The 14,633-nt window shown below is 40.3% G+C and overlaps 1 protein-coding gene across 2 annotated transcripts in view; it reads right to left on the bottom strand.

Moving 5' to 3' along the window:
- Positions 1 to 14,633, bottom strand: part of bmp2k (BMP2 inducible kinase) — a 37,971-nt gene that overhangs the window by 6,507 nt on the left and 16,831 nt on the right. Inside the window, exons 4-15 of one of the 2 annotated variants that reach the window (XM_026343867.1) lie at positions 14,153 to 14,295; positions 11,790 to 11,911; positions 10,108 to 10,189; positions 8,436 to 8,568; positions 7,808 to 7,911; positions 7,643 to 7,722; positions 7,356 to 7,504; positions 6,786 to 6,991; positions 6,541 to 6,690; positions 4,717 to 4,928; positions 4,273 to 4,439; positions 3,359 to 3,478 (exon numbers count right to left, since the gene is read on the bottom strand). In XM_026343867.1, coding sequence (XP_026199652.1) covers positions 3,359 to 3,478; positions 4,273 to 4,439; positions 4,717 to 4,928; positions 6,541 to 6,690; positions 6,786 to 6,991; positions 7,356 to 7,504; positions 7,643 to 7,722; positions 7,808 to 7,911; positions 8,436 to 8,568; positions 10,108 to 10,189; positions 11,790 to 11,911; positions 14,153 to 14,295 — 1,668 coding nt within the window. Of the gene's footprint in view, positions 1 to 3,358; positions 3,479 to 4,272; positions 4,443 to 4,716; positions 4,929 to 6,540; positions 6,691 to 6,785; positions 6,992 to 7,355; positions 7,505 to 7,642; positions 7,723 to 7,807; positions 7,912 to 8,435; positions 8,569 to 10,107; positions 10,190 to 11,789; positions 11,912 to 14,152; positions 14,296 to 14,633 lie in introns of both variants that reach the window. The other variant, XM_026343866.1, reaches the window with a different exon arrangement.

Raw genomic sequence — 14,633 nt, forward strand, 5'->3', positions numbered from 1 at the left:
TGTTCAACACACTTTCATCATCTCAACCATTAACATTAAATGTAAATAAGACGCTTAATAGTACCATCGGTTCTCATAAAAGAAGTCAGAGTAATGGTCCTAACACCAGGAACAGGGGAATAAGTGGTTCACCAGCTTCTAGTAATAGTAGTAATATGTCTGAGTGTCAGCTGGTGACCTGAAGCAGCCACGAACTGAGGGTTTTAGTGGTTTTAATTTGATCGGAGAAACAAAACCAAGGCTCAGCTCCATCACAGATTTACTTTAGTAGTTAAATGTCAAATCACGCTGCTGATTGGTGGTGGACACAAAAACATCTAGAAATGGAAACCTGGTCTAATTCAGCTTTATAAAAGAAACATTTAGTATTTTAAACAAAGTTAATGACTTAAAAAGAGCAGAAACTGCCTGTTGTTTCTACTAGCTAACATGCCAGCTTACTGTCAACTGTACTGCCTTTACTACAATGGGAAATAGAGTTTTATTCCTTTTTAAAGCCACTACGTGTATTAATTCGTGACACAACATGAAACAATGCAGGAAAAGTTGGTGCATTAAAGGCTCAAACGACGAACCAGGAATCAAATGTTAAATTCTACTCTTAGAAGCTTCAACATGAAAAGTCTCAGAGGCAGAGCTGTTGTGCATCAGGGTAAAACCAGAAAGAATCAATCTGTCCACAGGCGCTCACGTGTCTATGAGTCTATGACAGTTGAAGTTACGTCCAAACAAGCTTTGACCGCGGTATCGGTGCCATTTTCAAAACATTTTTTATTTAAGAATGACTTTTACAGTGCATCTTTATCATTTCATGATGTATTCTCATTAGCCGGTGTTTAGGTGTGGGTCGTAGCAGCGGTCTGAGTGTGAGGACTGCACTGGGCCTCATGCAAGAATTAGAATTTTGTCTTACGTCAGTTTTCTCACAGATGCAAACAAAACCTGTGATGTAGTCTATTATTAGATTTCTACTCTCCGTCCGTAAACCACAGACAGTTTGAAATTTACTGTCTTATGAGTGCTGATTCTGTTAATGATCAATTCTCACGGAGAAGCAGCTGAATCAGTCTGAAACAAATGATTTACATCAAGTTTGTGCAGTTAGGAGAGTTTAGAGAAAATATCCAGTGTTCTTCCTTGAGGCCCATTGTGTCTAGAACCAGCAGTTCTCTTCTGTCCCCTTTCACCTGGAATGGTCCACTATCATTTTATAGTAAAATGATGACATGGTTTGAGAGGAGCAGCTCTGCCTCTAAGAAATCTGCAATTACTGGAAGTTAAACACACGCTGATTAAACAGTGGCGCTGAACTGTCCACTAAAGTTTAATCAAACAAAGACAGAAACTACCACAGGAAAAAAGCCGACAGGGTATTTCTAACAGGAGGGTGTTCTTTAAAGTTGCCTGCACTTAGATAATTCACACTGTGGTGGCACAAACACAGAAAGGCTGATCAAAAATGTTTTTTCATGCCAGCCTGTCTCAACAAATGGAGTTTATTTGACCCTCCTGGGTTTAAACTCAGTACAAAAAGAGGTCCCTTCAATCTGTTTGGTTTCTCCTTTCATCCAATTTGAACTCAAATAGAATTTTCTATTCATCAAGTAACAAGCGGAGACAATTAAATATTTCCACACTTACATTCAAGTGCTTAGAGGGTTATATTGCATCATCATCTTGTCATAATCTACTCTAAACTGTAGCTGCTGGATTTGCATTAAGCCTGCGTGTTTAAAGGACATGAGATGAATTTACTGTAGGAAAAAAAAACTACTCAAATCTTCCTCTAGAAAACATCAAGTGTTTAAGCGCTGATACGGTTTATCCCTAAATATTCTCTGAGTTACAAACACCATTTCTAAATTGCCTATCAAAACAGAAAACAGTTCACATTTAAGGAGCAGGAAGAGAACAGAGGCACAAGAAGCTTATTGCTGTCACTGATGTAATATATGTAGAAATACTGCACTTTGATGCTCACACTAGTGAAAAGTGGTGTCGGGGGGGTGAAGCCACATGCAATCTGGTCATTTAAGCCGAATGACAACTAATTATCAGGTTATATTAGAGTGGTTGTTCATGTCGACGTTGCGGTGCGGTGCAGTGCGGCTTCGTCAGCAACAATACACGCTTCGCATCGATGTAAACAAACGGCAAAGAGCCGCAGCTTTGGAAGTTCAAGTGTTTGTTTGTTTCAACCCCAAGTGGAGTTGTTAAGTACCAGGGCTGAGCGATGTTTGCGATCTTATCTACTTCATCTGGACTTGTTAGGAATGACATAAGCCTGCAGAGGGAGCAACGGGTTTCACAGGGTTCAAGTGTGACGCAGTACCAGACGTGAGTTTGGAGGTATCACCTGACAATCAGTTCATCTTCAGCTGTGTGATTATCTAGTTTACTAAACATTACAGCCCTGTTGGCACGAAATGGCGCGAGATCAACGCATCCGAAGAAGTTTCAACACAGGCAGAAAGTGAGAAGGGGGGGGAGTAGAAACAACTAAAAAACAAGAGGAACAAATGTCTGAACGTCTCTGAACTGAAGTAAAATACAAATATTAGAAATCCATATAAAATTCAACAGCATGAAAAAAGCTACAGGACATACGTGTGATTCATGTAACATATGGAAAGTTGGGGTTTTTACTTAGATTGCCTGTATTTTTATTTTTTAAAGCAGTAACTACATGTGATATCTTGACATCACTCAGCCCTAATTAGTTCCAGCCATGTTACGCGTTCTCCACGTCAGCCTCGTTATGTTCGTATTGCTTTGAGTGCAGACAGAACTACAGTCATTTTAGCTGTGTTCCTTACTGGACACAGTGAGTTGGAAGTTTTTGCTGGTCACCAAAGTTTTTTTTATGCACTGAAAAACTGAATGTTACGCAACGTGCCTCCGTATGAATGCATGTGTTTTTCAGCCCACATAGTGAGGCCCCTATGTATTAGTACCTTGTCTAGACTGGGAAAGTCACCCCAGACCCTGGTAGAGTTAGTGGCTTACGTCATTCAGTGAGCTATAAGCGAGATTCAAACTCATCTTCCAGCTGAGTTGCATAAAGGTTTGTTTCAAGAAGGCAGTTTGAATCGATCACCACCGAGCCCAGTATTAGAAGCCAGAGCTGAATGCAGTGATATTAGAAAGTGCTTCTACCACATCACTGATTCACCTGTGATTTCTGATTTCTAATTTCTAATTCTAGGAGAAGAAACCATCGTATTTATACGGACACTGGAAACAAAACAAAAACCTGACTGATCATTGTAAGGTCAGGTGGGGGCAGAGGAGGGCAGATAGGGGGGCAGGTGGCTCCACAGTGGTGGGTCCTCACGGTAGAGACTCCTCTAAGACTTGCCTGCGCTGGCCACAAATGGGACTGAGCCAAACAGGTCCTCTGACGGCAGGGGTTTGGCGGTGGGGGCAGAAGGCTGTGATCGCTCGGTGTCCATGCTGGCTGTTCTCTCCACTGGCTTGTCTGCACGTAGAAGGTCACAGAGGAGAGACAACAAGTGTAAGAAGTACAAAACTACAAATTCAGGTGTTAATAGATTAAGCTGATTCATGGTGTGGTTGTCACAGGTGAAATACATCTGTATCTTGAGATTCCTTTTGCAGGAATTCACACAATACTCCTTTTCCTAGGACCGAGTTATGAGCTGATTCACTCTAATCTAAGAACCACTCTGCTTTCCCACAGGCTAGAGAGTCACTGTAGCCACATCATTACATTGTTGTGTACGTCTGCAGTTCCCTCTACTTTATCCTAGTTGAGGACGACGCTGCTCGGAGACTGCTGCTTTGATTTCATGTCCATGAAGTCAGGTTTTTGTTTTTAGATTAGACAAACTACGCTCCCACCCTGAGCCCCTGACATAAAAAGTTCTAGACCAGCAAAGAGTTGGTGCTGCATGACTCTAATTTAGAAATTTTAAGATCCGAACATCTTTAATATACAGAGAGTTTTGTTTGTGAATTGTTGTCCACACATTATTTTTAATTTTAAACTTTTATGGACATCAACCCACACAGTTTTCAGACTATTATCTACATGGCCATGTTCATAACAACTGAAGTCAGAGAATGTAACAGAATGTTTCTGGTAATAAGTAAATTTTAAAATGTGCATTAATAAGTAATTTCTTCAGATCAACTTGTTCCAGTTTTCTATTGTTCCCATCTCCCGTCCTGTCAATGTGTCTGTGTCTGACTGTCACTAAACTTTTATACAAACACTTAGCAGTAAACGATTAAAGTAAACGGGTCACTTACTTGCTCTGAGCATGTCAAACTCCCGGTCGATCAGCTCCTCCTCTGTCAACTTGGAGAAGTTGTCTTCTCCGAAAGGGTTCCAGCCCGACATGTCGGGGGGGTTACTAACTGTACTGCTGCAGCTCTGAGAAGGAGGGGTGATCCCATCTGTGGTAAGCAGAGGATTTCTACTGTGGATGGAGGACAACAACATACCACGTCCCAGTTAGGATTGAATTCTGCACACAGCTTTGTCAGAATGAAAACAGTGAAAGTTAAAAGAGTTCAGAAAAAGTAAAGTGTAATTTAAATAACTCAATTGTAGAAGTAATCTTTCTTGTTACCTTTGACTGTTTGTATTATACTTATTTCATTTAATATCACAGTCTAACTATACTAAACTATATAATATCATATAGTATTTAACCAGCTTTGAACCGGCACAGAACACTCAGGGAACGTTACCTGGGGTTAGTGTATGAATGATCCACAGGGGACGGTCCTCCTATCTGGCCGGTTCCAGCAGTAGGTGTAGTTGCATTATAGGAACCCAGGGGCATCTGGAACTCGAGGGGGGAGGACATGTAGGGGAGAGGCTGCTGAGCAGGATGATGCTGCTGCTGCTGTTGATGATGCTGCTGCTGCTGTTGGACAAAAGCCTGTTGGTACTGGTGCAGCTGTTAAGGAGGGAAGAAAGGGAGAAGAGGGGGGGAGGGAATGAGGGACGGACCTTTGACTTCATGGTGCACAATGATGGCAACAAGATGATGAAATGTTGTTAGAAAACAGTTCTGGATTTGGAAAGCTGGGGACACAGTGGAGGGGGAGGGATGAAGGAATGAAAGTCAAACAGCATGCAGGACACCAAACTGCACAAATAAACCAAGCTCTAAAACAATCACCTCCAACACTGACAAGTTTAAAGCTGACTATAGAAAACACAAAAACAGATTTGATATGTAGCACTTGGATAAGATAAGATCAAACATTATCAATATTTTGAATTTGTGTTTGTTTGAGCTTACAGCTGCTGGAAACACAGAGACTCAGCTTGAAAATGCAGCATAAAATCCACAGTGAGCCACTATAGGCCAAAAAACAGACCCATTTCTTATAATGTGAGGTAATCTGATTACATTTTTTATCTAAAGATATTGATTAGAGCTGACCAAAGCAACTTCTTCTTGGTTGATTAGTGAACAACTTTGTAGCTCAGAGCTCTGTTCTTATGGCTCAAACAAGCAAAGCACCTCTAAAAAGTATTTATTCCCAAGATACCTGCTTAAATATCTCCACTAGATAGATCACATACAATTCTGAAGCCAAACTAAAACCCAACACAACGCATCATCACCCACCTAACTCTATCTGATACACAGCAAACAACAGTACTGTTTAGTTTTTTAATGTGGGGAAAAAAAAACAAATTACTGTTGTGCTTTTAAGGAACTGCAAAAATAAAGTTGATCTGATGTCATTAAACCATATTACAATACAATTATCTGCCGTCACTTAGCAAAGCTGCCTCATCACAATAAGGAGCAGGTCTAAGTGTAAAAGAGACAAGACGACAAAACCACAGAGGAACAAAGAACACGCTGCTTTTAAATATTTAGCCGGTTTCTTGGGAATAAGAACAGTAATTCTGAGAGGTGCTCTCTTCCCCTGCCTGTGAACTACTTCATATGTCAGGATGCAACACAGAGGAAACTGCTCGATTTCACCCTCTGTTCGATCCCCTTGTGGCTTCGCTCAGACCAGATTGCCTCTGAAATAAAACAGATGGTATGTGTTCGATGGGAAACAGACTAAAAATTCCACCGCCCCAACAGTGTGCATTTGGAGGACCTGTGTTTGTGTGTTTGATTCAGTAGCTGCGTAAATACTACTTTTCTGAATATTTGGACAGAGTCAGTAGGAAGTTTTGAGCGTCTGCTTCCAATGCTGCCTGGCACAGACGTGAAGCGATTCGAACCGGCTGCCAGTGTTTGGAACAGAGAGAGCAATTTTAGGCCATTCTGATATTAAATGGAATATTCAGCTCCATGTTATTTCACGCTGCGTCTCCATGTGTTTCACTGTCATTTGCTCAAACTATTTATTGCAGTTTTGGATAAAATCTTCTGCTCTGAACTTCTGTCATCATTTTAAGTTACAGGCACCCTTGAATGCTTGAATGGGTTTAAGAGGTGAACAAAAGCAAATTCACTTTAACTGATTTGTCTATTTAAAGAGCAGTTGAAGCCTAGCCAGCTTCAGTGCCAGGCTTATACCTCTGACAGGACTCACCATGGCTGCGTATTGAGCCTGAGCCGGAGCCTGGGCCTGGGCCTGAGCAACCTGCTGCTGGTACATGGGCTGCATCATCATCTGTTGTTGCTGCTGGAGCAGAGCCTGCTGCTGCTGAAGCTGGAGGGACTGCTGCACAGCCTGTTGGTACTGAGGAGGAGGTTACACTTCTTAGTACTGTTTCCAGAGTTACTAAATCATCATCTACATCGATGTGCTCTATGTTTTTCATGCTGGTAGAGTACCTGGAGGTATTGAAGTTGCTGTGCATTTGCATGTTGCTGTTGCACTGCCTGTTGTTGATGGTGGTGATGTTGTTGTTGTTGTTGCTGCTGCTGCTGTTGCAGCTGCTGCAGACGCAGGTCCCCAGGCTGGAGCTGCTGCAAGACTCGGTGCTGCTGAGTACTGGGCTGGGGCTGCATGGATGGCTGCCCTGAGCCTGGGGTGGGAGCTAAATGGACAAGTACAGATTCATGGATTTAATTGTTTGGATGCCACATTGAGCACTGAAGTCAACACTACTACTGACTGAAAGGCTAATAACTGCTTCAGGCAATAATGGCAGAGGAATACAAACATTAGATTAGATTTAAATGTACTATGTATTTTTAGCAATAATCATCTTGAAAATGTGAAACACAAATGAAAGAGAAGTGAAATATCAAGTCTACATTTAGTAAAAACAAGGAGACAATAGACAGAATCAAAAGAAGGTAAAAATGTTGGACATGCAGAATTTATAATCTTCGAATTTTCATGTTGTAAACACAAACTCTTTCCTTGGACAATAACATGTGAGACCATCATGTTCAAACCTTTCTGGCCGTTGCTGACGGGTGCTGAAGACACAGTCATCTTTACAGGGGTGACAGTGTTGGCAAGAGGCAGGACATTGCTGTTCGCTGCTTTCGGCCTCTGTCTGGGAGCTATGGATGTTTCCGTTGGGCCAACAGAGTCTGTAATCCTGGAAAGAAATCAAAAGTTGTGGTTAAATGTTCCTTACACAGCACAAATCTCTGTGCCTTCCACTTTTCATCCATCAGGATCAGTTATGCATTATAATAAAAATTAAATAAGTTCTGTTCATTTCAGAAAGCCATACCTAGCTTTCGTCATACTCTTCTTAGCAGCAACCTCACTAGCTGTTAGAGGCTCTGGGAGCGTGGTGGGAATGGGAGAGTTCTGGAAAATGAGCAGAAAAAGTATGTTATATAGCAAATAACTGCAAAGGTTAAAGCCACACAATTACTTCCTTGCAGTGACGTACAAAGAGATTTGGCACTGGACAGTCTTTTCCAGCTAATTTGAAGGCAAAGTAGGACACTTGGTAAATGTCTGGTCTCTTCTCCTGGTCTGGTTCGAGCATATATCCTGGAAAAAACAAAACACACGGGTCATTCTATACAGGAAGCGACACAGAAAAACACTGGCTGTTTTTGTTTTTTGGTTAATGTGCACCTTCTCTCTTTGGCCACATGGTGGAGCTTTTGGTTAAATAATTAAAAAGAGGAAGCTCAACCACAAGATACATTTGGGGAAGTGAAAAAACTTCAAACAAAGCTGCCATGACTGGTTTGAACAGGCTCACGCAGAGTAAATACATAATAACAAAGCTGAAGAGGGTTAGACATTACTCTGTCAGTGGCACAGCAGGAACAGAGTGCAACTTACAATCCAGCTAATTCTGGATGGTTAAATATGTGAAATGAAAAACAAACAAAAGTGAGCTCAAACTCTAAAACCTCACCTCACAAATGATCAACATTCAACTTGCATTCTGTGTTAAACGTTCCTACGCCCAGCATGTGCCCAAACGCGCCTCGCAAATTCATAAACAAACTATTCTGCAACACAAAAGCGGAAAGCGTTCGTTCCACCTCCAGCGCTATACTTACTGATTAAACAGTGCAACTTGAAGGAGAATTTGGAGTTATCTGGAACGATAAATGTTCCGTCACATATGGCAACTTGACTCTCCCCAAATGGAAGTGTGAAGAAACACAGCTTGTACAACAAGCATCCAAGTGCCTGTAGAGAAAACAGAAACAGTCAGAACACCTGAACGCAGAAACTTTTAGTCCTGGGTTAAAATTTAAATGCTTCTGTCAACATGATACAAGTTGTGGTACCAAGCTGTATTGCACCATACAGGTTTTTTTTTTATTAATGTTAAGAATGTGAAACATATGTTTGGTATAAATAAAAGGTTATTTATTTGCCTAAAACTTGTTATGGACATTTTATTTAGTTTGGTGCTCAGAAAGTATTGGGTTCAGATGTTAGGCCCTAATGAATATCTAACAGTCAATACAGAAATCATAAAGACCAGACATGTCAACGTTCACACTAGTAAAAACGTAAGGTACTTCCCTTACTACTTTTAGAGTATGAAAATGCAGCTGCTGATTTAGTAGCTGATTTGCAGCTTAGCACTTGTTTATTTGTACGTGACAATCTACAATCTGAATTTTGTAGGCTGGAGGGAGAACTGTGTACAAAACTCATCACTGACACAGAAAATAAGACTTAATATGTAGTACAGTAGAAATAAAAGTACAGTCCACTTCGGGGGAGGTGAGGCCCTGACAAAGTTAGCAAGTTATCATTGCTTCTTGCATCAGTGGACAAAAGCTGACATCTTTTTGCTGATGATGCAGTTGGAGATGAAGACTTTGCAATTAGCTTTAAGGGGGTGTTTTACTATTCAAGTCGCTGAAGACAATGAGCTATTTCTGTCAGACAGTATATAAACCAGCAACCCCAAAATGCACACATGATTTAAATGCATATGACATTTCAACAGCAGAGTTAACACATGACTGAACATAGAGCAGGAAATGAAAGCTCAGGGAGTAGTTGACAGGAAGTCAGTGTTTGTTGTACGTCCCAATGTAGTTTGCTTCCTACAACCAGAGGCCTATTTAAAGATTCTGTTTGCCCATCTGTTAATGTACACACATATATAACTATCAGTGTAGACTGATGATTTTATCTACAGGAGAGGGTGGATTAACAGGTTTCAGTGGCAGGTGGGGGAGACAATTAACTAAAGCCGGAATTTATGAACACAGATGTGTGTATCATTCATTATTTGTGGCTTGATTCAAAGATGTAAGGAACAAAACTTATTTAACATGTACAATAGCCCAATCAAAAGTTACATCCTTATATGTGATATGCTGTTTAAACTCCAGGAGTTTTAGTGCATCTTATTTACACCACTCCTCAAAATGGCTGCCGTCCAAGCCCTTATTGCTGCCCCTCAGCTTCACATCTTCACACAAGCTTATCGGGATCCTAATTATCTCAAAACACAGCCAAAGAAAGCAGGCAACATGTAAGGCAAGATAGAGTTTGGAGTGCTGGCTTTGTTGTGAATGACACTGCTAAATCTTTGATGAGGGAAAAACACTTTTGGAGAGCTGGTGAAGGCAAACAGCCTGGGGCAGGCCAGGCAGAGAGACAGACGGAGAGAGAACCTGTCGGGGCAGAGTGGTTCCCAAGACAGTGCCAGGACAAACCAGCAATGCAGGGTTCATAACATACAGACACAAAGTAGGACCTTACCCATATATCAGCCTTAGTGGTGATGGCTTTCCCTGCATACAAGTTAATCATCTCTGGTGCCCGATATGAAAGGGTTGTGTACCTGTGAGATACAACAGGAAGTAGTCAATGTTCAGATTTAGTTTCACCTCGACTGGCTCTAGTGTTGTTTACAGCAGAGACACACTAAGGTGACACTAAAAATTAAGAGCAATGAATTGATCTGCCTCACTTCACCTTCATCTGCTGCAAGCTGCTTTCACTACTGCTGATCGGTTTTCTTTGATGATGTAATGTTTGCTTCTGTCAAACATTCAGAAAGTTGTTCACTTCTTTCATTATAAGAAGCCAAGCCAAGCTTTTTTTTGTTTGTTTTATTTTCATTCTGTTGTACAATCATCAATGTTGTTGACTTAGCAGAATAAAGCAAAGAACACGAGACCTGGTATGATTTCTGTAAAACCGGTGTTATGAAAGAGAGTTTACATGTGGTTATGTATTCCTGATAAGCACCGCATACTGCCCTTTATTGCAGCTGTAAATGTGGGAAAGTTAACAGGCTAGACCTGACCGGACTGATGTGATTTGACACTACACAAATATAATATGTACACAGCAACTGTATAGCACAATGCAAAGCCAAATTGCAGGTAATCTGACATTTACTGTAACACCTCCCAATACACTATCATCTGCAAGGCTAAACAAAGTTGTAATTGTTTAACGTTGTGTGAGAGTTTAGAAGTACAGAACCTAAGCTATTCTGATTTGCTCCCAACGTTCACTCTTTTACTTTGTGGATGACTTGCCACATGTTGAATGCAACACTATATTTGATAGCCATATGGCAACACTCCAAATTTCACTTTGTATTTCACTTTATATTGGGATTGTATTGAGAGAGCTTAACAGCAGTATGGCTTAAGCTTGGAAACAGCAGGCTAATCTGTTGCCCTGTTAGTATAAAAGCTACACCAAATACATCTGCTAGTTATGCCCCATTTTGAACATAAGGAACTAAATTAAGCTTCAAATTTCTCTTTGTGCTTTCCTGTTTCTGTTTGAAAAAAAAAAAAAAAACATAAAAATGAGGCACATAAAGCCAGTAAATACACAAGGCAGTAGCTTTGAGGCAATTTTGGCACAAACCACAGAACTGTATTGTTCTTAGTAATTTACTCTTGTGTGCTTCTGTGATGTTTGAAGGAGGGTTGTACAACAGATGTGCAGAGGTGGCAAAAGATTGAAAAAGTTTTAATGAGTGGTCTACAGTTATTTTTTAGCTTTTAAATTTAACAACATTCAATCAATCAAGAAATAGTCTGGTTCAGTTTCTCTTGCTCTCTGTTGCCGACTCATTTTTTATACTAGCTGGAAAGTCAGCTCCATAACTCTGTTAAAACATCAATATATTTCTATCACACCGTTTTTATTGTAGTAATCTAGAGGCATTAGCTTCACTTATCCTACAGGCATTTAGTTGCTTGAACTCAACCTTGATTGTTCTTCAGAGGCCCCTAAGAAGAAACTATGTTCATGCTCAAAATGCAGGTAACGCTCCTGCATTTTAAAAATATTCTTGGTCATTATTGGCAATGGTTTTTAAATGAGCATGTCGCCTTTACACATCACTGTGATAACTAAAGCAATTATATAAGATGTTTTTGACTGGCTTAAAAAAAAGAAGAAAAAAAAAAACCTACTTCTTAATCTCATCCTCCACAGCAGTCACTCCATCTTTATGTGGCAGCAAAACCTTGTGAGTGGCACTGCCAAAGTCACACAGCACATAATGTCCCTGGTCGTTCAGCAGTATATTTTCAACCTGGTGAAGGAAGAGATAAAGGTTTCAGACTTTCTGATGGGGGGAAAAAAAACAAAGGGAAGCCTAAAAAAATAAATACATAAATAAAATAAGAGCATTAAAAATGTGCAGCTGAATATAAGCTATTATAATCTAATAATAATGCATTAGCTGTAAGAAAGAAGGAAAACAGCAACAGATGATTAAGATGCATGGGAGTAGAATAGGAAAAGAAAATGATAGCTTCTGCTGTTTTGACAACGTTTAACCTTATTTCTTAGTTTGTTGTATTTAGCCGTGTGTATTTGAGGCATCACATTTTACATTTTAAACCTGAGAGAGATCTAGTCAAATAAAAACTATTTTTGAACTTAATTGGTACAAGTGTTAAATGCAGCTGCTCAAAATAAAAGGTCCACAAGAAAAAAATGCTGCTGTCATTGCTCTGTATTTCCTCATAGTTCTCATGCAGAACAGGTTTTACAATGACTCTACAACATGAAGAATCTGCATCCCGTATAACTTAGCAGAAGCTGTGAGCATGAGCGGCATCTTTCCAAAGTCTCTTTTTTACAACAAATAATTTAATACTAGCTAGACAAGTAGACATAGTGCATTTCAGATGAACCATGTAATGAGTATAGATGACAAAAACTGGATAAAGTCACATGTAAAAGTTTGCCAGAAGGCAAACGTCAATTACATGGCAGATATCTCTTGAAACAGATCAGCTTCTCATTTTTATGTTAACTGATGTTTCTTTGGGTGTTCGTTCATACTTTCATTTTTAGGGCTACTGCAGAGATACTCCAAGCCAGAGTAATCTGCAACATCAGCAAACAATGGTATGAGCAATGACTGAGTAAGTGGTGAAAGAAATAAAAATAAAAGGCAGGTAGAGGAAAACATTGGAAAGAAGAGAAAGAGAGGAGACAGAAGAAAGTGGAACAAAGATGAGACCAGCTAAAAGTATCATAAACATCACAAAATGTCAAAAGTGAAAATGAAAGAGATTTAAAAAGTGAGTGTGAGGGACCGAAAAGACAACCAGAAGGAAACAAAATCTCAAACCGTCATAGCAAAAACTAAGCTAATGAAAGCAAGGCTGTCTCAATACTGTTGACAGCTCAGGGTTAAGGGGCTTTTTTGCACTCTCACTTCCCCTCACGATGCGTGACTGGGCCCCCGTGGTCTTTTGTGTCCCTACGATGTTATGTAAGCCATGTAGGCTGAACAGATAGACAGCGAACAGAGGACAGGCTTGTGAAGCTGAAGGGACCACACTGTTTAGAGGCTTGTCCAACTGGACAGAGTACAGCAGCCCACTGATGGGGCACTGAAGTGAATTCAGCCAGGCTGGGAAATTACCACCAGCCTCCAAGCATCAGCAAAATGAGGGTAAATCTGGCTCGTAGCCACTCTTGATTTCAAAATCTATTCAAGTTAGTGAGGAATTTCAAGATGTAGGAGGAGGTGGAGGAGAAAGAGGAAAAGGAGGTGAATAAGCTATGACCTGAGGCTATCCGACTAGAGGAAGTAGAGGAAATAAGAGAACAAGCTGGCAGAGGAAGCGGGGAGCATAAGAGGAAGCTGAGAAGTTTTATATGAGCAGTAAAGTGAAACCAAAGAATTCCTTCTCCTGCTGAGCAAGCAGATTTTAATCACTTAAGTTTATAAACATCACCTGACATTAAACCTAATACCCATTCAAGTGAAAGTACCTATATCTCCTGAATAAAAATATTTATAACTGTATATGTTGGCACCTTTCAAAACACCCAAGGACGCCTTTAACCACTCATAGTAACTAACTTTGTTCCCGTTTCCTGGAATATTTTCTTTCTCCCTTTCTAAAATCACCTACTTGATGTTAACAACAAAGAATGTGGAAACTTTTTTGCTTACTGCAGCTGTTACCACACATCACACTGCAGTCAGTAGTTTGGAAAAAGTCATGATCATTGATTAATGTTAAGAGTTGGAATTAGAGGCTAAATTAAATGATCACTCTGAACAACATTATTTGTCAGCAATGAAAGGTTCAAGTTATTTAGCAACCAGAAATTCCCCAAATTATCTGGTTCCAGCTTCTATAAAGGTGACAGCGTTTTTTCTGTTAATTTTCTCTGTAAATTAAAATCCTTGGGTTTTGGACTGTTGGTCTGACAAAACAATTTATCTGAAGAGGTCATTCTGGGCCCTTGGAAATTGTGATGGGCAGGGAGCAGGACGATGGGAAGAATGAAGGAAGATCTGCTTCACCTTTAGGTCTCTGTGGATGATGGGCGTCTTGCATTGATGTAGGCGGGCTACAGCCTCACAGGCGTCACAAAAGATGTGGAGGACTTCGGCCTCACTGAAGCCTACATTCAACCGCTGGTTCATCTGCTTCACCACCTGACCCGCTGCAACAAAAAGGTGGAAGAACAGTTATAGCATTCCAGACAGGTCATCAGCTCAGGTCTGGCAAATCACCAACAATGCTGGTCAGAGATTTAGGATGAAATGTTTTTGCCTAAGTTAACTAAATACATTAGGTAAAGGCTTCATCTAACCATATGATTATTCTCAGTAAGCAGAGTAATGTTTGCATCTAAACTGAAGGTAAACCCTTTCCAGCTGAGTCAGCGAGCTGCCATTATCAGTACAGACAAAACAAAGGACAGATGCAGCAATAAAACATAAAACCATTAGGTCATTACAGCAATTTATGATAAGATTCACCTGAAACTCCAATTTGCAA

The sequence above is a fragment of the Anabas testudineus genome, chromosome 9 (genome assembly GCF_900324465.2).
Source record: "Anabas testudineus chromosome 9, fAnaTes1.2, whole genome shotgun sequence".
NCBI classification, from domain to species: domain Eukaryota; kingdom Metazoa; phylum Chordata; class Actinopteri; order Anabantiformes; family Anabantidae; genus Anabas; species Anabas testudineus.